At 37.9% G+C, this 23,415-nt stretch overlaps 1 protein-coding gene and 1 long non-coding RNA gene across 2 annotated transcripts in view; one reads left to right on the top strand and one right to left on the bottom strand.

Moving 5' to 3' along the window:
* The window catches only part of SPMIP2 (sperm microtubule inner protein 2), a 174,100-nt gene that overhangs the window by 89,067 nt on the left and 61,618 nt on the right, over positions 1-23,415 (bottom strand). Inside the window, exon 3 of the mRNA XM_074229050.1 lies at positions 21,465-21,523. Coding sequence (XP_074085151.1) covers positions 21,465-21,523 — 59 coding nt within the window. The remainder of the gene's footprint in view (positions 1-21,464; positions 21,524-23,415) is intronic.
* LOC141517740 (uncharacterized) overlaps positions 14,182-23,415 on the top strand; it is a 95,082-nt gene continuing 85,848 nt past the window's right edge. Inside the window, exons 1-2 of the long non-coding RNA XR_012476976.1 lie at positions 14,182-15,143; positions 17,633-17,864. This is a non-coding gene — a long non-coding RNA (uncharacterized LOC141517740). The remainder of the gene's footprint in view (positions 15,144-17,632; positions 17,865-23,415) is intronic.

Here is a 23,415-nt window from a genome sequence, read left to right as displayed (position 1 = left end):
AATGAACTCTCATAGCCATGGAAGCCTAAAATAACAAATTAAAAGGTTTAAAAGGTATAGTAAATGTGTCTTTCTTACAGCAGGAGGCAGAAAGGATTTAAATAGTGCCCATAAAATATAACACATGATTAATACTCCATTACTTCACCTGGTAGTACAGCAGTCTTGCCAGGGGTGATTATTTACCACAGCTATTTACAGTGCTTATGTAGACCAGTCAGTGCAGGCGATGGTAAATAGAAAGCTGTTTGATATGACCCTAATGAGGGTATGCTTTGTGGTTTGGCAAAAATGAAAAGAGATGGCAATGGCTGGAGTTGAGGGGAAGGAAAATAATTCAATCTTCTGTAACCTCAGCTGTCCTGTTCCATTTTATTTTATTGAACTCTACTGGTTCAGTAGAGTAGGCAAACTCACTAGCTACAGAATCAGAGCTCATCCATTGACAAGTTCAATTCTCATTTCCATTAGGTTACCTGATAGATAGACAGGCAGATAGATAGATAGATAGATAGATAGATAGATAGATAGATTGATAGATAGATAGATAGATGATAGATAGATAGATAGATAGATAGATAGACAGACAGACAGACAGGTTGATAGATATGGATTTTTGATATATAGATATCTGTATATATCTGCTGCTGCCATTGTATCCCAAGATGGAACTGAAGGCACTCATTAATTCAATCAAATGCCAAATGAGAGCATGTGGATACAGGGCTGGCCTTGGAATCATAGCATGATAGATTCTACAACCAGAAGATCATCTTACCCAAGCCTCTTAAGTGTGGAAATATGGGACAATCACTTTACTTCCCAGGTAGTTCTCCAAACTATAAGTTATATTACCAATTGCATCAGTGGTAAAAGTTTCCCATGGAACTTCCCTACATAAATCTGAACTCCTCCCTTCCCTTCCTATCCTCCAACTCCCCCACCCCCCTATCCAAATAAAGTCATTGTGCTAGATGCTGGGAATTAAAAAACAACAAATGAAAATATTTCTTTAAGAAGTTTACCATCTGATGGGGGGGTATACCACATGTACAAATATATATGATACAAGGTAGACTGTGCTTAGGGGCACAGAAGAGATGGAGGGCATTTGAGGAAGTAGGTTTCATGGAGAAGGTGACACTTGAGATGACTTTTGAATAAAGGGGGTACTACATTCCAGACATGGGGAGGAAAGTGACCTTTGTGGTCTCACATAAGCTAAAAAATACATGATAAAATCAAGGAACAGTTAAGAAATGTAGTAAATGTGAAGGAGGACTAAAAAAATAAAGAGGAAAATAAAAAGAAGGTTGGAATCAGATTGTAGATATTTTAAATGCAAAGCTAAGCTTTCTGTCTTTTGATCAAAATGCAAGAGGGAGCCACTAAATGTTTTCCAGTAAGAGACTGACATGATGAATAGGGCAATAAAAAGATTATTTTGACAGTTATTTGAAGGTGAATTGGAGAAGGATGAGGACCTTAAACATTTTAAGGTTGGAGAAAAGGAGATGAATTTAAGAGATAGTATGGGAAGATGGCAGAGTAGATCAGAAAATTCCAAGCTCTCCAGATTTCCTTCACTAACAAGTCAAAAAAAATCCTTCAGAATGAAAATAGAGGTAAAAACAAACAGAAGTTGAGGCAGAATAGTGTTGCTTCTGGGACAAGGGGAGATCTGAAGAAAGATCCCAAAGGTGAAGAAAGATCCCAGGACCACTGTTGTTTGACTGCTTGAAGTTACAAAACCTCCAGGCTAACTTCCTGAAACAATAGGGAAGCTAGTCTCTGCCTCAGGCACAGGAATATTTACCCCTGGGACAGAGAGGACTTCTACAGAAAAGATAGGTCAGGCCCAGCTGAGAAGACTTGGTGCTGAGTAAGAAGGAATCATCACAAGCCTGAGGAGTGCAAAGACAGTGGGATTGAACACTGCTGGCTGTGGACGCACAGGAGAACTGAGTTCTGATCTTGGTTCCAGGCCAGAGGGGAGAAATGAATGTTACAGTCACTGAAGGGCTTTCAGGGAGTAGTAAGAGCATTTCCAGCAGTGTCCTGAGGGCCCCAGCTGTGGTTTGGAGGGGGAAAGGAGTGCATAGGTTGGATCCCAGACAAAGCTTTTGAGTTCAGAGACACTACCCACCTTACCCCAGGACTAGAGATGAAAACAAGAAAAAGCTGCTATTTTTTTTTAATGAACAGGCAAAGGAGAAAGAACCCCACCACAGACAGTTACTATAGGAAGAGAAGAACCAGGATTCATCTTCACAGGAAGATGCTGAAGCAAAAAAAAAAATCTCTCCTATCCCAAAGAGTAATGTCAAATGGCTATCTGCTCAAAAATAATTCATAGAGGAACTCAAAAAAGACTTTAAAAACCAAGTATAAGAGATTAAGGAAGAAATTTAAAAAGAAAATATATACAATTCAAGAAAAACAAGAAAATTATGAAAAGAAAGTAAAACAACTAGAAAAGGAGATCCAGAATCTTAAGGAAGAACGTGACTCTTTGAAAAATAGAATAGAGGGGGCAGCTAGGTGGCGTAGTGGATAAAGCACCAGCCTTGGAGTCAGGAATACCTGGGTTCAAATCCAGTCTCAGACACTTAATAATTACCTAGCTGTGTGGCCTTGGGCAAGCCACTTAACCCCATTGCCTTGCAAAAACCTAAAAAAAAAAAAAAATAGAATAGAGCAAGGGGAAGCCAAAGGAAATAGTAAGAGATGAAGAAATTATAAAACAAAGTATAAATAATGAAAAAAATAAAAGAGAAGGCTAAACACCTCACAAGAAAAGCAATAGCTTTGGCGATTAAGAAGAGAGAACATAAGAATAATCAGTCTACCTGAACACAACTATCAGAAAAAAAAAAAACTTGATATGTATAATACAAGAAATAATTGGGGCAGCTAGGTGGCTCAGTGGATAGAGCATCAGCCCTGGAGTCAGAAGTCCCTGAGTTCAAATCCGATCTCAGACACTCAATATTTACCTAGCTGTGTGGCCTTGGGCAAGCCACTTAACCCCATTTTCCTTGTAAAAAAAATCTAAAAGAAAAAGAAAGAATCAAAGAAATAATTAAAGAAAATTGTCCTGGGGCAACCAGGTGGCACAATGGAGAGAGCACCAGTCCTGGAGTCAGGAGAACTTAGTTCAAATTTGGCCTCAGACACTTAATAATTGCCTCACTGTGTTACCTTGGGCAAGTCACTTAACCCCATTGCCTTGCAAAAAAAGAAAAAAAAGATTGAACCAAAGATTTAGAACAAAAGGGGAAAGTAAAATAAAAAAAAATCGCCAATACTCACCTGTTTAAGGTATCTTAGGAAGAAAACTGACAGGAATATCATAGCTAAATTCCCACCCTAACCCCAGGTTAAGGAGCAAATATTAACAAAATTAAGCAACAAGAAAAATATTTTAAATATGTCAGAACCACAGTTAGAATTACACAAAACATTACAGTGGCTATTTTAAAAGATCATAAATCTTGGAACACAAAGTATTGACTAGCAAATTTGCAGATATCATACCTAAGCCAAGTTAAGCATAATCCTAAACAAAAAAGAGGGACATTCAATGAATTTTTAGACTTTCAGGATTTTTTTGCAAACCTGCACTTAATAGCAAATTTGGCATACAAGAACCAAAAGATATATAATGTAAACATCAAAGACTTATTACACATGACTCAATAAGGACAGATTGTTTACTATCCATATGTGGAATTATAAACCATAAATCCTAGATTGTTATTAGTAATTGAGTAATTAGAAAGATTAGGGTGGAGCTGAGTAGGATGGATTAGGAAAGATTTTTTTAAAGTTACCATCTTATACAAATAAGGTTTGAGAAGTAGATTTGATACAGAGGAATTAGATGAGGAAGGGAAGTTTATATACCCTTCCTCATCTAACAAATATGTGTGCCTATGTGTGTAAATTTGTATATACAGTATAAATGTTTATATTTACACACATATATGACTATAAAAGCCTTCTGTATTCATAAAAAATAGGAGGGGATACCAAGGGCAATGAGACAGAGGGTGCGGGGGTCCAGCTTCCGTGGGGTTCTTGGAACCTGACAGGAGGGATAGAGTTGGCGAAATGAGTTGAGTCAACAGTGGGTAAAGGCAGGAGCAGGTTGACTGTCAGCTGCTTGATTTATTTTTATAGTTTCAGAATCCTGTATGTTTCAAGCAAGCAAGCTAAGATCATTTCCTTGGTTACAAAAGTGTACAATTTTCATCATTAATCATATAGTTCATATAGTTACAAGTTTGATCATGTAGTGGTTACAAGTGTGATTATCAATCATGTAGTTAATTTTCTTGTCCCTGCTAAGACTGTGATGACCTCAACCTGCCTGTTGCCTAGTTCGTTACTGCATAGTAAAGTTATTAATTAAACAGAACTTTCCTGATAATAATCTTTGATATAATTTGTTTAATGGAATGCTTTTATGTTTTTGTACTGCATATGTAATGTTTTTCAATATGCTCCCTTGAGGGTAGTTATGTTTGTCCACCTGTCCGTTGACTCCTTCAATAACCAATTTTCCTTTCAGCCCTTGGTAGACGCTACAGTTTCTATGACTTTTTATTCTTTCCCAATAAACTAAGGCTGTTAGAGTTCACATATTGGTTACCTAAACTAATTATTCTTTCACCATCTTTAACATATATTTCTGTGTATGGTAAGGGGGCAAAATTGTTAATTTCCCTGGAATTCTATCTGACCTATCTTGTATCTGGTTTCCCTGTATATATTCTGATGTCTCCCTGGAACTCCCAGTGCTGTATTTTCCAAAGATTTTATAATGTTGAAGCCTTTTGTATGTCTCAGGGAGAGGCAGTCCTGTTAAATTTGGACAGAGTTCACAATCTGTTTTATTCAAGGAATTTCTCTGAAATCCTTCCTTTATAGTCACTCCACTATTAGGATGAGTAAGTTTTGCAATCAATAATAGACCAATAAATATGGGTATACATGGAATCCCTATCTATACGGAAGAAGGAAATGTTGTTCCATCAGGCAGTGTGACTGCCCTGAGTCTTCTTGTCGCGGCTGTATCAAACAGCTTAGAGACCCTGGCTCCCAACAAGAGGGTAATGGAATAGGATAAAAGGGTATATGGAAAGGTGTATAGATTAATGGGGAGGTATAGAAGGGTTTGTAGATTTACTAGGGTGTGTAAGGGAGGTATTCTTTGAAGAGTGGTAAATTAAGGAATAGAAGGGCAAGTAGCAAGTAGAAGTAGAGTAGAGAAGTGAGGAGGGATTGTTGCTTTTAAGAAATGTAATAAAAATGAGAGCTACATACAAATCATATATATATATAGGGATATGTGTGTGTACATCCATGCTCAATTATAGCCACCCTGGGGGGAAGGGAGAAAAATAAAGCAAACAATACATAGCAGAGAACAAAAGCAAAGATGGACAATTTTGAACCCAATGTTTAATATTATATAGGCTTTCCTGAAAGTGAAATTTATTGTTTTATAATATAAATTCTCTTGTTTTGCTGCACACATGACAATGTTTTTTTTTAATTTTACAAAATAGAAAAAAAAGAGATAGTATCATTAACACCTGGAAACTGATTCGATGTGGAGAGAGGGAGTCATTTTTTCCTCAGCAAGGAAAAGGGAATGGTCCAAAGTAACCCTGATGGTTATGCCATCAACAAATATCAGAAAGTTGGGAGGGGTCAATTTGGGAAAAGGAGTAGTTAAGTTTAATTTGGAATATTGGACTTGGGACAGCTAGGTAGTGCAGTGGATGGAGCACCAGTCCTGGAATCAGGAGGATCTGAGTTCAAATTTGGCCTCAGACACTTAATAATTGCCTAGCTGTGTGACCTCAGACAAGTCACCCCCATATCCTTAAATTAAAAAAAATATTGGACTCAGTGGGAAAGTGTTTATATTGGGGGGACAGGAGGCAGACATCAAAATGACAACGGAGACTGAGGAGAGGTCAGACAGACTGCTAGGAATAGAACCAGGAAAAATAAGAATCATGGAAGCTGAGGAAGGAGAGGACATTGTGTAGGGAGATGCAAATCCCTGAAACCTGAATTACTGAGAATTATATATGTATTTATACTGAGTTATTAAACTGACACACCTGCTGCTAAGAACCAAGACCATATGAGGAACTTGCAGAACTCAGACCAGGAGCACCACTGATCAGACTCTGCCGCGGATCAGGCTACTGTGGGAGGGGCAAAAGTAGCTCTCTAACCTGGATCACCCCTGTGATTCTGGAATAAAACAATACTCTGGGAAAGCAACTAAAGGACCAGTCCAGACATTCCCTCCTTAAAGGTCACAGAGCCTGGCCCTAACTTTAGTCTAAAAATGACTTAAAGAAGTAGGCTGGAACAATGAGAAAAAAAATCCCACCATAAAAAGTTACTATGGTGATAGTATGACCAAGATATACTGGACCATTAAGACCCTGCTGGTCCATCTAGCAAAGATAGATCCATATGAATGACATCCAAAATAGACAATCCCACATTTTCAAAGACTCAGCAATTTCTAACTTTGGGCAGAGTATGAATAGGTCTATGACTTGGTGCTTATTCCACTCTCCTAACTTCAAGAGGGCTATTTGGCAAAAAATTATATCTGCTATACATCATATGTTTGCATCCCAGAGGTACAATAATCTTTTTAGGGTTCGGGGTTAAAAACCACTCTCTGATCATTCTGTTGGTAAGTAATCCTGCCTGAATCAGAAGAATCATAGGTTATATTACCCTATCTATCTCCCATCCAGGAATGTGCAGGTAAATTAACAAACTCTTTTCTGCACCTCCCAAATTTACAAATAACATACATTTAAATGTATTCTACCTTATTAACATTTTCTTCATCACTTTCTAAAGTTTAGCCCATCAACAAAACTAAGCCTTGATCAGCATTTGCTGATTTCTGAGATGTAAATGTACACACTAAAATTTAACAACAGATTCTTGAGAACTGGTGTGAATTGATCCTAGCATCCTCTGCTCCATCAAACATTTATTATGCAAAATCACAGATAGTAAACAAATATATTTATCAAAGCAAGTAGTAAAACAAATTGGGAGAAAGTTATACAAATTAGTATATATAATACTTTTGTACTTGAACTCTTTTACTTAGAAGTAAGGTAAAATCTGAATAACTATGAAGAGAATACTCTCACCCTAAATGTCCATTCTTGGAAGTGTCTGTAGCCAAAGGCACTGGGAATCAAGAGACATGTCCAGCCAGCAGATTTCTAAGACTCTAGAGAGGTCTCCTGGCCATTTAAAATTCTTACTTTGCCTCTTACTTCAAACTGTTTCTCTAATTCTTTCTGTGACGTGTGTCCTCCTATCAGAAGACAAGTCCCCCACATGCATACTATACACCTGTATACAGGCTCAGTGGTCTCTCAGCCGATCAGGAGTCATGAATCCCTGAAAGTAGACCAGATCACAGGGCAACTCTTCAAGGTTCTGCCCAAGCTCTGGAATGTTGCATGCATCAGTCCATCTTTCTGTTTTCTATTTCCCTATCTATCTCTAATATTTTCCCTCTATAGCCATTTACATATATACACACATGCAATTATGTATGTACAAGTCAGAGAATAGCCCAAAACCCTATAGGGCTTTGAATAGAGGATTACACATAAAGGTGGTTAATTTGGCTGCCTTGTATTAGCAAACTTTCCCCTCAAGTAAACTCTTTTCACAACTCTAATGAATAACAAGAGTGCTGTGTCTTATGCTTGGACAATAAAGGGACTAATTTTTGAAGCTAATTCCCTTCCCAACCCTTCCCCAAGAGCCATTTTTTTCATCACCAAGGAAAGTTAGCTCAATAGAATATTAAGACAGAAATAGCCAGTGACTTAAAAATCAACCTCATTAGAGAAAGTTTTATTAAGCAAAAGTCAAGACAAAATAATACTAATATAGAAATGACAACAGATGATTTGAAAAACCAACAATCCAGACATTGCTATTTAATGTTTATTTAATCCCTTTTAACATTTTAGGTACTGACACTCATTTTAAAAATAGAAAGTTGTTGAGTTTTATAGATGTTTGAAGAAAACAACTCACAGAAAAACACGCATTTATGTACAAATATATTTTCAAATATTGTCAATAACATCTGTGCAAGCTTAATGACTGGTTTTTATAGCATTTCATCATGGAATAAACTAGGAAACTTCTCCCCCACATTACCCAACAAATTCCGATGCACACACACTTTAGTCTCTCTTATATCCAACACAAAGAAAATCTGTTTATTTGGAAGTACAAATATTTCTTTAGCATCAAGAGACTGAAGGGTTTAACTTGAAGGATTTTCTATTTGGGGCCCTGACAACCATTTCCTATTTCTTGAGGACTTATTTAGTGTAGGTGCTAAGAAACCTGTCTCATCATCAGGTGGGAACAAGGAATAGGAAAGCAAATTCAACAAATGGGTCCTTAAAAGTATTGACGATTCTGACTGGAGCCCCCTTTTCCCCCCAGAAATACTTTGGGATATTTTGGGTAATCAATTTTGCAACTCACAGCCCAAGAAATATAATATAATCTATTTTTAGACCACCAATCCAACAACAAAGCATTTATGAAAAAATGAAGTAAATAAAATAGAATAACCAATCAATCCTGCTTTAATCTGTGGAACCCTGGCTTATTTGTAGGGAGTCATATGTAGGTTCATTAGAATGATGCATCATTTTCTGGGTCTATTGATGGCAGCAAGGGGTGAATGTGTCAAAAAGGATTTGGCACTGAAGGAATGAGTTCAACCTTTGGTCTCTCTTCCTTCCTATCCCTAGGGCTTTTGTGAAGTCCTCTTCTCTGCTCCTAGAAGTTCTATCTTTAAAAAAAAAATTTTTGGAGGCAATTGCAGTTAAGTGACTTGGCTGGATATGAACTCAGTACTCTGTCTACTATATTATCTAGCCTCCCTTATTTCCAGTCTTTATAAGAACTCATTAGCTTCTAATTAGTTTCTTAGGTTTCCAAGTCAAAATTTTATGTCCCTGGTTGTCTTTTCTACTTTCTTTTTTACTTCCCTGAACATAGGGGCTGAAACAGCAGTCTTGAGAGATTTGACTTTTGGCCATCTCAGGAGCTCAAGAATTCCCACATACTTATTTGGAGCTGACTGCATTTTGAGAAAAACCTACTGCAGCAACTCCTTGGAGGAGATGATGGACAAGAGGAGAAGCTCAATCCCTGCCATGGCTTGCCAAAAGGCATTGATCAGGAGGGACAACACGGCACCAACAAGGACTGGGTCTTGGAACCATCTTGTGGATTCCAAAACTACCATTACAGCAAGGATGGTTTGAGAAGAAATGCAAGGGTGAGTGTAGAAGAGGAGGAAGAGGAGGCTGAAGTTCAAGTAGGTTGACTATGCTGACCAGAAGTCACAGCAGCAAAGATATGGATTGACAGAGCACTGCTTACCCATGGCTAACACCTTTGGAGATAGGATCCTACCCAGGACTGGACCAGCTCTCCATTTTGATCTAAACTTCTTACAGTCATTCAAATACTACATACCACATTCCATATTTTAATCATCCACAGGATATTCCATATTTTAATCATCCATTAGATTGTAGGCTCTATAAGAGTAAAAAGTGTGTCTTATGCCTTTTGCTTTTCTATGCTATCACCAGTGCTTAGAACAATGTCTGACAGATAATAAGCAATACTAAATGGCACAGCTGAAAAAGCAAACACTGTCTTCTTCAATTTCCTCCCCTCTATAAAAATGGGAATAATAATAGCGCTTCCCTCCCAGGCTTTTTTTGTGAGGAAAAAATGAGCTAATATTTGTGAAGTACTTTTTAAAACTTAAAGTGATACATTAATGCTAACTATTCTTATTAAATTTTAGTTAGTAGAATAATATCTTTCTGCTTGAAATCAGTTTATTTCTGTATGCACTATGGATTCCCCTGATGTTCTGGACTGATTGTTTTCTTTGTGTCTAAGTATAGCACATTTAAATTTCTTTTTCTGGATGAAAAAATATGTGTGTGTGTATATATATATATGTATGTTTATATATGTGCATATAAACACACATACATATATAGACATATACCAAGATGTGTATATGTTTCCCAGGATAGTATAATCATAGTTATATAACTGGTTCATATTTTAAATCTTTGTTAATGCACACTTGTGAGTCTTTTCTAAAGATCTCTTTGGGGGTAGAGAAAAATAGTTAACTATCCTATAACTGAACTACCTTATACACTGAGAATCTACTCCCCTCCCCCTTTTTTAAAGGTTTTTTGCAAGGCAATGGGGTTAAGTGGCTTGCCCAAGGCCACACAGCTAGGTAATTATTAAATGTCTGAGGCCGGATTTGAACTCAGGTACTCCTGACTACAGGGCCAGTGCTCTATCCACTGTGCCACCTAACCACCCCTGAACCTACTCCCTTTTTGAAGAGAATTTAGGCATGGGCAAGCTCCAAGACTAAGCACATAAAATGTCAGAAAATTAAAGAGGTTTGGTTTCTTTAGAGATTTGTTTCTACAAACCCTGATCCTGGTCCATGGGAGTCTAGTGGTAGGGGTCCCTTGAAAGGAAGAGGGTCTAGAAGCGGTATGGTACAATAACATAAATAGCAAAAGGGAATAGAGACATTCTTTGCATCTAGACGCAGATGAATGTGATTTCCTACACATTCTGAAGTAGTAGTAGTAGTAATAGAATAGAAACCTTGTACCTATATATGGAGGAAGGAAACATTACCCAAGACACCCACAGAAAGGATGAGGCAGCTGTTGAGCCTTCCCTGAACCCCCTCAGCATATTTTCAATGATTGACAAAGTATATCTAGTGAACTCCTGAGAGAGCATAATATAAAATCCTTACTTAGACATTTATTAACTAGGTGATCCTAAGCAAGTTATTCAACCTCCCTGTAAAAAGAGCTAAACTTTTGAAGTTTTCTATCAGCTTTAAATCTATGATCCCCTGATTCCTTGGAGCTACATTTACCTTGACATTGACTCAAGGCTGCCATATCCCTCTATGGTGCAGTTCTAAGTGACCCTATCTCCTACTTTGCAAGGAACTTGGAACCAGAAAGCCTCAGTTTAATTTTCTGCTCCCAGCTGCTCCAGAACACTTCAGGGCTTTCTCCTATCCTCACCCTGAAGGCCACTTTTCTAAGTGAGCATCCTTTGTTTCTCTTCCTTTTCTGAGTTTGCTTCTCTAGATAGATCTAGGCACAACCCAAGACTGTCCTGAGGACATTTTGACATCTTGGAGTTTGCCCCAGGCAAGAATAGTTGCTCTGTCTACTCTTATTGGCCCTGAAGCCAGGCAGGACATTTCCGTTAGGAGCAAAGGAAATTTTCTAAATTTGGAAAAGTTGTGATTTTTATAAAAGAACAATGTTGGGGTGGCTAGGTAGCACAGTGGTTAGAGTGCCGGCCCTGTAGTCAGGAATACTTGAGTTCAAATCCGGCCTCAGACACTTAATAATTACCTAGCTTTGTGGCCTTGGGCAAGTCACTTAACCCCATTGCCTTGCCAATAAAAAAAGAACAATGTCTATGAAAAGGTCATGTTCGATATATGCCCAAAATGCCATTTCTTTTGAGAACAAAGAGTCCTCTCCCAACATTTGCTGATTATTCTTCAGGACATGTCTGAAAGTTGGCAAGTAGGTGGCAAATATCATTAATTCCATTTGACAGATGGAGAAACTATGAAAGAATGATGATGTCTGCCTATATGAGACCAACAGCTTATTTCTGGAAGTCTAAATTTTTCTTTCTTGACCTTGTTGTCTATCCAATTGCAGCAAGCCATTTATTAGCAAGTGTGAAAAATTCTCATAAAAAGAAAATGGATTTTGCTAAGATGGGCACCACCATTAAAAAAACTTAGTTCAAATCTCACCTCCATCCAGAAGATTTCCCCCCATCAGCCCATTTATCTCAGTATTTTGTGTGTATGTATGGTGTTTTGTGTGGTTTCCAAAGTTCTGTATACATTTTGGTCAGACCATTTCAGGAGTTTTATGTTTAATTATGAGGAGCTGGTTTTAGTTTAAATGCCAGTAAGTTGGAACATGTCCAAAGTGGGTCAATAAAGATGGCATGTAGATTAAAGATCACACCAAGGAAATGAAAATGATCAGGTCATTCTAGTCTTTAAGTATCTGCAAGATGTGTTGAAGCTAGTTCAAACTGATTTTCAAGAACTTACTCATGGAATTTTCAGTGTGAACATTTTCATCTGAGAAACAAGTAAACAAGTAAAAATTACAAAGTAGGGTTTGGTTTATTGTTGTATTAATTGTCTACCTTTAAGAAAGTGATGGGAAAAATGGTAGCATTGAAGATTCCTCTTAAAAGTCATATCTTGAGTTTTCTCCAAACAGCCGTTGTTTGAGGTGGCTAGGTGGCACATGTATAGAGCACTGGCCCTGGAGTCAGGAGTACCCGAGTTCAAAGAGCCGTTGTTTAAACCATTTACCAACTTTTTACCATTTAACCATTTAAATCAACCCCACTCCTAGAGGTTGGATAATATCTTCTTGGTTAGGTCATAAACAGTTCTTTAACACTCAAGACTCTATGATCCTCTATGACCTACAAAGTATCTTAAGGCTGAATTTGAATTTGGATCTTTCTGATAGCAGGCCTGCCACGCCTGCCACTCTATCTACTGTGCCACCTAGCTTCCCCTCATACATGCATATTGATATCCATAATCATACTGATTATTGTTAAAACTTAAGTGGACCTTAGGAATCATCTAATCCAACCCTTTCACTCCACTGATGCAAAAACAATCTTAGGGAGAGAGGATGATTTGCTTAATATCTAATAGTGATAGAGTCTGGATTAGAACCCAGGATTTCCAAGTGCAGTTCCCAAGGATGATTCTACACAGTGGGTTAATTGAAACCTACAAAGATCCAGTCAATAGCAAAGAGGCTCCCAAGAATTAATGAAAATCTGGAATTGGCAGCTGAACCTGGAAGAGTATTAAACACCCTCTGTTAAGTCACCCACTCTATCTTTGCCATGTGTTTCCTCTTGCACCCATTCCCAGGCTCCAGATATTTCTCTTTCTCCTTCTTTGCCTTTGTTTCATTCTGCTCTCCACTTCCCAGGTTACTCAATTTTTATGTCTATTTTCTTTGATTTTCAGTTTCTCTTGGGTTTTTTGTTTTTATTTTTTCCTTCCCATTTTTCATTTCCATGGATTACAGCAATCTGACTTTAGCAGTTCTCAGGATTGTAGGTCAGAGGAGAGACTCCTCCATCTCAGGAGAAATTCCAACAGATAGTCATATAGTTCCATGCCACTTTATTGTCAAATATAAACTATCATGATCATAGTTACTGGGGCGTTAATAAGGGACTGTATCTAAAAGGCTGAGAGCAGAACTCTCATCATTCTCATTTCTTCCTGTTTCTTCTGTGTGATAGAAGGGGAGGAGTCAAGGTTTCTTTTACTCAAGGATGCTTAATCAATTAACCTTTCTTATTGTGGAGGTGATAGTGAAGAAGGAATACATTTCAGTCATCAGGGAGGCCCAGACAAAAGGACTGCTTTTTTTCATGTGATTAAAGAAATAGATGGACAGCAGGAACAGATCTAGAAAACATAGACAGAGACCATCTAATCCTATTATCTAACTTTATAGATTAGAAAACTGTGGTGCAGACAGAATAAGTGACTTGTCTAGGGGGACTGGATAGTAAGAATAGCAGTGGGATCCTGGAGAAAAAGTACTTAGGAGTCTTTAAGGGAAGAGAATCCTTTGACCAAGACAGGAGAGTGAAAGATATAGGTAGAAAGAAACAGGAGCAAAAGAAAAGTTGAGATAAGACAAAAGCATTTGAAGAATATCCATCCATCTCTGAGGGGGGAAAATGAATAATGACAAATTACTTGGCTCAGAGCAGGAAAAAAATGATGCTTTCCTCATCTAGCAATGACTTGACCTTGCACAGTTCTGGCTTCCAACATCTCCTAAAGTCCCCTTAGTTTCTTCTGGCAAAGGGCCATTAGGAGAAAGGCCAAGAAATCAAGAGGTGGCAGGTAGGTAGTGCCCTTGGCCTCCCACTCCTTCCTTAGACTGCAAATATAAAATTTATGGAGGATGCTGAATTATCATTAACAAAATATGAACCATGCCAGGTGGGGGAGGAGTACTCCCTGGCTAAGAACCCTTCAATCTCCAAAGTGAATTATCAAAGTCGCTTTTACCCAAAATGCCATACTTATTTTCTTCTCCTCTTTTCCCCAATGAAAAACCAAAAATGCACTTTTGGTTCAGCTGGTGGGGTGTGTTTATGTGTGATTTAAAATAGTAAATGAGCAAGTCACATGGAAGGCATTAAAATCTTAGCCCAAGAAAGATGTGGGGTCATTGACCTTTTTGGTCATGCTGTCTTTTCTTCTTCACACCTGTGCTCTGTCAGCTCTGCACCAAATACCCAAGATCCAAGTTCCCATAAGTCTCCCCAAAGGTAATACAAACATAAACAGTAGAACAGACTTTAATTGATATTAGGCCCACTGGCTGATATCCTTTAGATGCTCTGCTATCATTTTTTCAGACTGGACAGGAGCTAGCTTTCTGAGATGCTCTTAGAGTTTCAAAGATAAGGGAACACATTGGAGCCCCTTCTCCCTGAAGGGCAACAGCCTTCACCAAAACTGTCCAGGGCTTTCCTTTTTCAAACAGCATAGAATGTACATGTTCCTCTGTGTATGTGCACATGTATAAGAGTATGCAGACCTATGCGTTAATTAACCATTTGCCCATGACCTACATTAATCAAGGTTGTATTTCAGCCCTAGGTGATGCAGAAAATTAAGTAGATTAATTAACTAGGCACATAGCCAGGGACATAAGGAATGGGAGTAGATAGTGAGTGGAGGCAAATGAACTGCCAATCATCCAACTTTTGAAAAAACAAAGCAACAACCCATCCCTAGATTCAGAGGAGAGTCAAAGCCCTGAGGAGCATCCATATTGGGGTGGAAGAGGTGAATTTACATCCTGTTCCTTGAAATCCTGACAGAGAAGAATGAATCAGTTGAGTGATACCCAAAGGAATCTCCAATTTGGGTGAGCCAAATTACAAATGGATGTGAGGAAACAGGTCTAGTTGAATGCAGAAACTTGTCTGTAGTCTCACAGCTTAATGACAGACCTAAAGATTTTTCAGGAATCAGCCTGTTCTACCTTATGTAATGGGTTCCTGGCCAATGAGTCCTGGGAGCAAGCAAGGTAGATGAGCTGTTTCTGAGAAGTATCTGACTTATGTGGAATGGAGTGGACTGGATCTCCACTTACAATCATGGGCAGTATGCTCTTACTACTTCCAGACCATTTGGAAGAGGACAGGAAGTCTACCTCTTCCAAATGAACAAATATTCTGATTGATTTACTTTGTGGTAATAAGGGATTTTTTTTTTTAATTTTGTTTTGTGTTTTGGTATGTTTTCGTAGGCTCCTAAGTCAAAATTGAGAGGCAAAAGGGGAGCAATTTGACCTTTTTTTGTAGGTTTTTATTCAAGTGAGGAAGACATGCTGAAAGTCTCTGCTTGGGAAAAAGCCTCAGACTTCTGTCTTTTATCCTTAAGTTTGTTCTTTCTGTTCATATTAGAGAGAGGGCTATACCCTTGGGAGCTTTGAAATGTCTATAGATCACTAAGGGTCTAGAACTTAGAATTTACATCATAATTTACTACCAAGCCATAAACTGAGATACTAGTGCAACCTTGGAGTGGAGAGCTAGACTTGTCATTACTTTCATTAAGTACTCCCAGAAGTGGGCTAAAATATACATGCTTCCAAACCCTCAATAGACTTACTGGAATCCTCCAAACAGGCTGGAGCAACTCATTGGGGATGTTCCTACTCAATGGGAATGTTCTTACTAGCCTGGGTCTCTTCAGGTCCCGTGTTAACCTCCACCTGAGATCCCCCCACATGATAGAAGATTTAGAGATGCAGGGACCTTCAAGGTCATCTTCAGATTAAGAAACTGGTTTTACAGATTAAGAAACTGAGATCCCAGATAAAAATGGACCTGGTGTTAATAACAATTCTAAAATGGAGGTGCTAGGATTCAAATCCAAATTTGACTCCAAATCCAGCACTCTTTCTCCTGTTGGAATTTTATTTTACAGATGAGGAAACTTGAAAGGGATAGTAACATGCCCCAAGGTCACAAAGCAAGTAAGCCCCAGAGGAGGTTTGAAATCAAGGTCCTATTAGAAAAAATTGCATTGACCAATTCAAAATGAATTGTTTTCCCTTTCTCATTATTTTTATCTACTATAATGCAGTTTTAGACAAACTTGCTGTCATCAGATAATACTAGTGTTCAATTGCTTACTAATCAATGAGGCCTTTTACAGTAGCCAGAACAAGGTGTTCTGTGCTCTCCAGTATCGAGTTAAATGGTTGTGAGATGCACAGCTCTGACCAATTTTTCAAATGTGCAATGACTTGTGTTACAAAAGCAAGCTTTACTTTAATTAAGGAACAAGAGAAACAAAAGGGTTACTGGTCAAAGCAATGCTAACATTGTAAAGGACACAGAGGAGATGACCATGTTTGTCAATACCATGTGTCCATTCCAGAGAATTCATTTACACGCTTCAAAAAACTGTCAGTTCATTATCTATCAGGACATTCTGTTGTAACTCTTCTTATCTGATTGGAAATGGTGTCATTTATGTCTTATCTAGGCTGGTCATTTTTCAGCTTTTTTCTCCACTGATCTCTGGTTCAAGTTAAAGCTGTTATGTATTCAGAAACTAATTCAATTACAGACAGATGTGACTATTTGCAAATAGGTCAATCCACCCAGCGCAAATTAAGAAAAACATTTAAGCTCACATAAAACTGCTGGGTCATTTACCTTTTCTCAGATAAGCAAGGTAAAACAATTTTAGCCAAAATGGAAATTAGTTTATTGCATTTTGTTTTTCCTACACTCCTGGCACTCAAGCTATCTTTTCCTCACTAACCTGACTCAGTTTAAAGCATTGATGAATCAGTGAAGCAAGAAGAAGACATGACCTAACATAACATTGCTATAAAAAAAGAAGTTGTGAGGGACCAACCATAATCTTGCTTATACCCTTAGCAAAATATTCCTCTAACTCTGTGTTGAATCCTCAGGCTTGGGCCATTGCTGCAACCTTCTCTTGCCTCCTTTTGCCTACATCCTTGAATTCAGTCACCCAATGAACTCTTGTCATTTGGAAGTTAGAAAGGTTTTCTCCTAAAATGTATTAAGATCCACAGGGACTGATTTTGTTGCTGATATATGTACAAAATTAAAGCAAAGATGTTCCTAGAAGGGAAGAGAATAATGTCCTTATTTAACTTTTTGTGGGGATTCTAAATGATTTGTGTATTAAGAGAATATCTTAGGAATTTCTAGTCCTGGGTCATTAGTTTTCTGGAACAGAGGATGGTAATCTTCTCAGTAAACATAAGTACATGTTGAAAAGGAAAGATAATCTTAATCTGGGGACAACATGCCTGACTTTTATAAACTGAATGGAACAACTGACTAAAAAGCCATTATTCTTTGTCAGCTAGTAGTTAGGAATCCCAACTTGCCAAAAAGTGACTCTCAAGAGATGAAGCCCTGAAGTTAATGGAAGGGTAATCCAACAGAGGCGACCACACCAAAAAGCCCCCAGGAAATCACCCAAGATGGCAGAGTCATTCACCTGGGAAGACACTAACATGGACAGGAAGAGGGCTCAATCCAGAGTACAGAATGATGAGACCAGAAGATATAGGCAATCCTGCAATTTTAGAACTGTAAGTACCTCTTCCATTTATGGATTTCAGAGATATACATTTCCTACATGTGAAACTCCCCAAATGTGTTCCACATTTCCTTCTAATGGTATCTGTGGAAGAGATGAACCTCATAAACAATTGGGAAAATGTTCAATAATTACTTTTTTTGACTATGCTGTTTCACAAAAGGATTTCCTTTGGTTGCTTTTTGTCTGACTAGGAAAAAACAGTCAATATATAATGTGGGTGGGGCTTGTGATGTATTCTTTTGGGAAAATAAATCTACAGGGTACTTTGCATCTGAGGGTGGCTGTTCTGGAAATGCCAAATGTGAGAATGAATACCACAAGTCCTACCTTATTAACTATGTTTTTTTAAGGTCATTCCATTTACCAGGATGATGATTAGTTCTATCCCTTCCTTGATGCTAGATGCCCACCATAACTAGTGTGGAGCAATTGTAGCTCTGCTGACATATGAACACTTTAACCCTGAGTCAATCCTTTCCCCAAATTTCTCATGGTATGTCCCTTACTTTCCACCCTCCACCTCATGTTTATATATCAATTCTGCCATTGCTTCTGGATGGGGTGTCTCAATTTTTCTCAAGAGCCCTATACAACCAACTGTTACTTTTCTACACCCAAGTGCCCCTCTGTTGGCCACAACCCTCCATAGGATGACCTATGTCTTCTGGTAACATCATTATGTTGCTCTCAACGAGCTGCTTCCTGCCCAAGTTGGGGCAAGAATGTGAGCTCTTTAACAATAGGGATTGCTTTTCTGTTTGTATCCCTATGCTACATAGAGCTCATGGTTTGACATCTTCTTTTCCCCTAGATTAAGGCAAGTAAAGGCTATAATCTGAGGCTGTATTTGAACTCAAGTCTTCCTGACTCCAGGCCTGGGACTCTGTCCACTGAACCACCTAAACACCTAGAAAGTTAATAGATATTTTTTCATTCACATACTGAATACTCCCAGCTTGGAAACCTTAACTTCATTGATACTGTATTGTACTAGTTTTCTTATCGTTCAGACATTTCTCCTTTTTATTTCTTTTTCTTTTTTGGTTTTTGCAAGGCAATGGGGTTAAGTGACTTGCCCAAGGTCACAGAGAGTTAGGTAATTATTAAGTGTCTGAGGTCATATTTGAACTCAGGTCAGGAAGACCTGACTCTTCCCGACTCCAGGGCTAGTGCTCTATCCACTGTACCACCAAGCTGCCCCTCTCCTTTAGATTTCTAAGGATGAATAAAATAAGACTCAGTCCTCAGCCCTCTTTTCTCTATGTTCTTGCTCTTTCAGAAGTCTTATCCATATTTTTCACAATATGATTAATATGGAAATATGCATAACACAGTTGTACATGTATAATTTATATTAGATTGTCCTCTGTCAAGGGGAGGATGGAGGAAACAGGAAGGTGAAAAATCTTTTAAAAATGATTGTTGAAATTGTTTTCTGTTGGGTGGAGTGGAGAGAAAAGGGAGGCAGGGGGAAAATTGTAAAATTTAAAACCTTGCAAAAAAATGATTGGTAGAAACTACCACTGTAATTGGAAAACAAAATATTTCTATTATAAAAATTGATTGTTGAAAACTATCTTTACATGTTGGAATAATTAATTAAACAAACCAAAAAGCAGCCTTAGCCATTCTCATAACTTCAAATAAAACTTCTATGAAAGGTTAAAAGAACCAGTTTCAGTTAAGAAGACCTAAGAATAAGTAGCCTCTGACTCACAGTGACTCTAGGCAAATTGCTTAACATTTCAGTGTCTGAGATAACTAGCTCTCTAAGACTGTGTTACAGGAGCTCAGTTGTGCTGATAGAGGGAGCTTAACAGTCTAGTAGTTTCCTATGCCAGTGAAATGACAACTTGGGTTCCCTACCTATAATACATTATGCCAATAATTTCTCAATCTCTACCTCCCTTCCAGGCTTCTGGCTTACATCTTAAACTGTTTGCTGGTCACTTCAGCCTAGGTGTCTCACTGATATCTCAAACTAAAAACTACATCAAAACTAAATTTATCATCTTTCTTCTCAAAATAGCTCCTTCTTTTGACTTCCCCATTTATGTTAAGGATACTGTGTATCTCCTACTCACCTTGATCCTATAGCTTGATTTTTTTTTAGGCTTTTGCAAGGCAATGGGGCTAAGTGGCTTGCCCAAGGCCACACGGCAAGGTAATTATTAAGTGTCTGAGGTCGGATTTGAACTCGGGTACTCCTGACTCTAGGGCCGGTGCTCTATCCACTGCACCACCTAGCCACCCCCTATATCTTGATTTTAATCTTGCTGATGCCTCCAACATTGTCATAAATTTTGTAGATAGCGCCTGTTCTCTTAAGAACCAAAATTGCATGGTGTCACTTTATTTGACAAAAAGGAAGGTTTGGCATTTAGGCAAATATTTTCAATTATATGTACTATCACACTTGTCTAAGACCCCCAATTGCTAAGCCAAGTCTCCTCAAGGTCCACTGATTTCAGTTAACACCTAGGCTTCTTTTTCTTTTCAAGTCTTTCTTCTGGCTTCCCTTTTGTTTGGTGATTCTCTCACTTGCGATTCTATTATCTGACACTGGCTCCTCCTCCATCCTGACAAATAATCTTCTTTTGGGGATTTAGGATAAGAAGACTATCTCAATGTGGTCCTCAATGGCAATGTTTATTTCTTCACCTCTAAAACTTCATTATTGCAATGGGAATAGCGAGCTAGGAAGGAGGGAGTAGGGAGGAAAAGCTAGAAGATGCAAGAACAAAAATGTCAGTTTAAAAAATTTATCTGCTTTAGGATGCAAGAACCTTTGGCAGTTCTAATTTTGTGAACTAATAAAAGCACTTCACTCTGGGATTAATCCACAGCATATCTTGAATATAGTTAGAGATGATTAGACAGGATGTAAAGGCGACTTTAAATCAACTTAAATGTAAGTCAATGTGTGACTTCAGCAGGGCTACCTTTATTAACCAAGATGAACTATTAATGATGGTTTCTAGGCCAGCAGCATGAAAAATGATTCTATTTTTTTACAGAAATAATTTAATGCTGCTTTTTTTTCTTACTAAGAGAATTTGAACAGCTAACCAATCCTCTAGCCCAACTGGTTGATATTCAAAAGAATTTGGGTTTCCTTTTTTACTTTAGACTCTATCATAACCTAATCGTTCTACCATCTTTCTATAGTTCATAGATTTAGCAATCTGTCTTTGAGTCTAATCTCATTTTTCAGTAGAAGAACTGAGACCTAGAGAAGTTAAATCAGTTGTCCAAGATCACAGAGAAAATGATAGAGTTAGTATTTGTATCCAAAAATCTGTCCCCAGCCCTACCCCTCCCATATCCAGAGTCCTTGACACTGTATTGAATCATTTGCCTGTTCTCCGATGCTCTTTATTAAAAACCTAAAAAAAAGTTAGGTAATATTAAATTCTAATTTACTGAAAATAAATAACAAACCAGTATCCTCTTCTAGCTGATATAAAAGAAAGGAAATAAATGACTTCTACAGTGAAATTCATCAAAATTGTGTTCCTGTATCTTGAATTTAGGAAAGCACTGCGCCAATGAACACAGGAGGGCTTAAAATATATCAACACATACTCACCATGGATTTTGGTACCGGTGAGTGATGGTATCCTCCATAAATTTACGAAATTCTCCTTGCTGTACAGTGAACAAAATAATATGCCACAGTTACTGACTGAATCCAAGACTTTCTAGTGGAAAGGGAGGGAAAGGTGGGGAATCCCTGAGGGGTCTGCAAAACATAAGAGGAAATTATGAATTGTATTTCAAGGGAAAACCAGAGGGTAGATGATGCAAGCAAGCCATTGTTTCATTTCCTGGATAGAAAAATTCAAAGGAAAAGATAAATTTATTCATTTGTGCTTGTATGAATTTAGCAAATCTTTGTAAAAAAAAAAGGTTCATTGTACAATGAATGCATCATGCTAGTTGGTCAGGAAGAAAAACAAAGGTAAGTAAATTATAGCAGGGAAGAGGGGCAGAGTAGGAGGAGTTGATAAGAAATGTAATAGGTGTATAAATATTCAATACTATGTGTTTAATGAATATGCCTATTGTGATGTTTTGCAAGAGGATCATGACATGAGAGAGGTAAAGCTATGACATGCACATGAATTGGATTTGAGTGAGAGGGTGTTAAGTCGCCAGTCTCACTTTCTCCTCTAGGGTCATCTGGGTCCAGTGGCCCAGGATAACTGAAGATAGCCCTGAATTGGAGGCAATCAGAGTTAAGTGACTTGCCCATAATCACACAGCTAGTAAGTGCCTTGAGGCTGGATTTGAACTCAAGTCCTCCTGACTTCAAGACTGGTGCTCTGCCCACTGTGACATCTAGCTGCCCTATAGAATGCTTATTGAATACCTAGATGTATAATAATAATAATCATTCTAAGGGTCTCTCAATATCACAGGCAAATTTCTAAGACTAAATTACAGAAGTGTTGCTGACCCACACTAGAGAAAGAAATTTCCACATCTGGAGTTCACCACTTTGAGAATAAAATAGGGGAGGAAACTTGGGATATTGACAAACATATGGTGTTTCTTTTCCTCAAAGCATTGTATTCTGATGATAGATCATAGTTGTAGAGAACTAATGTTCAAACCCACAAATATACACAATTATTTACCATTTTGATCATCTACAACAAAACTGTCCAAAATGTAACTGGTAGGTGGTTTTACTAAATGCTTTAGTAAATGAAGTCAGGCTTACCGCAGAGTTCTCCCCAAAATGACAAATCAAAATTTATTATCTATTGTTTCAATAAAAACTTTAAAAAGTAAGATTGGACAACCCTGATCTACAAAAATTATCTCCTACATTAATAATCTAGGGTTCTCATAAATATCCTCAATGATCAAATTTAGAATGAAGAGTTTATGACCTACAGTTATCTTTCAGTATCTCCAATCCAATAAAAATTTATTATACATAATCATTGTGGGTATTATTAATAAAGAGACAATTCCTGCTCTCAAGAAGCTTACACAATCTAATGGAAGGAGATGACATACAACAGAAAGAAGAAAAGCAGTATTGAGAAGAGACTAAGAGGTACCACTCATGGGGACATCTGGTTTCATGGCTTACCTAGGATTCTGCTACCATATCTGTCACATAGAGCACTTCCTATATCTTCCTTCAATAACCTTCTTGCCAAAATGACATACCTGATACTTTCAGGCTAGCATCTCTTTAGGGACAGACTTATTTGAGTCATCTTAATTTACTAATGAAAAGTGTAGTTTATTTAGACTTATGTTCAGTGTAGTGTTAATGAAGTTTAGGAATTGAAATGTAGTTTTTTTCCTACTGTTTCCTGAAATGAGAGGATTCTGAAAATAGCACACCACCATCTCCATAGCAACAAGTTACTCAACTGGCTAGGATTTTTCATGGCTGACCCTCTACATTTGTGTCTACCTTGAAATTTATAATCATTGTAGTAATTCCAAAATCGTTATTTCCTACCAAAGTCATAAAAAAACTGGTACCTTCAGGGGTGGCTAGGTGGCGCAGTGGATAA

Source organism: Macrotis lagotis, chromosome 3, assembly GCF_037893015.1.
Source record: "Macrotis lagotis isolate mMagLag1 chromosome 3, bilby.v1.9.chrom.fasta, whole genome shotgun sequence".
Classification (NCBI taxonomy): domain Eukaryota; kingdom Metazoa; phylum Chordata; class Mammalia; order Peramelemorphia; family Peramelidae; genus Macrotis; species Macrotis lagotis.
The sequence above is the reverse complement of the archived record's forward strand: the minus strand, read 5'-3'. Positions and strand labels throughout refer to the sequence as shown.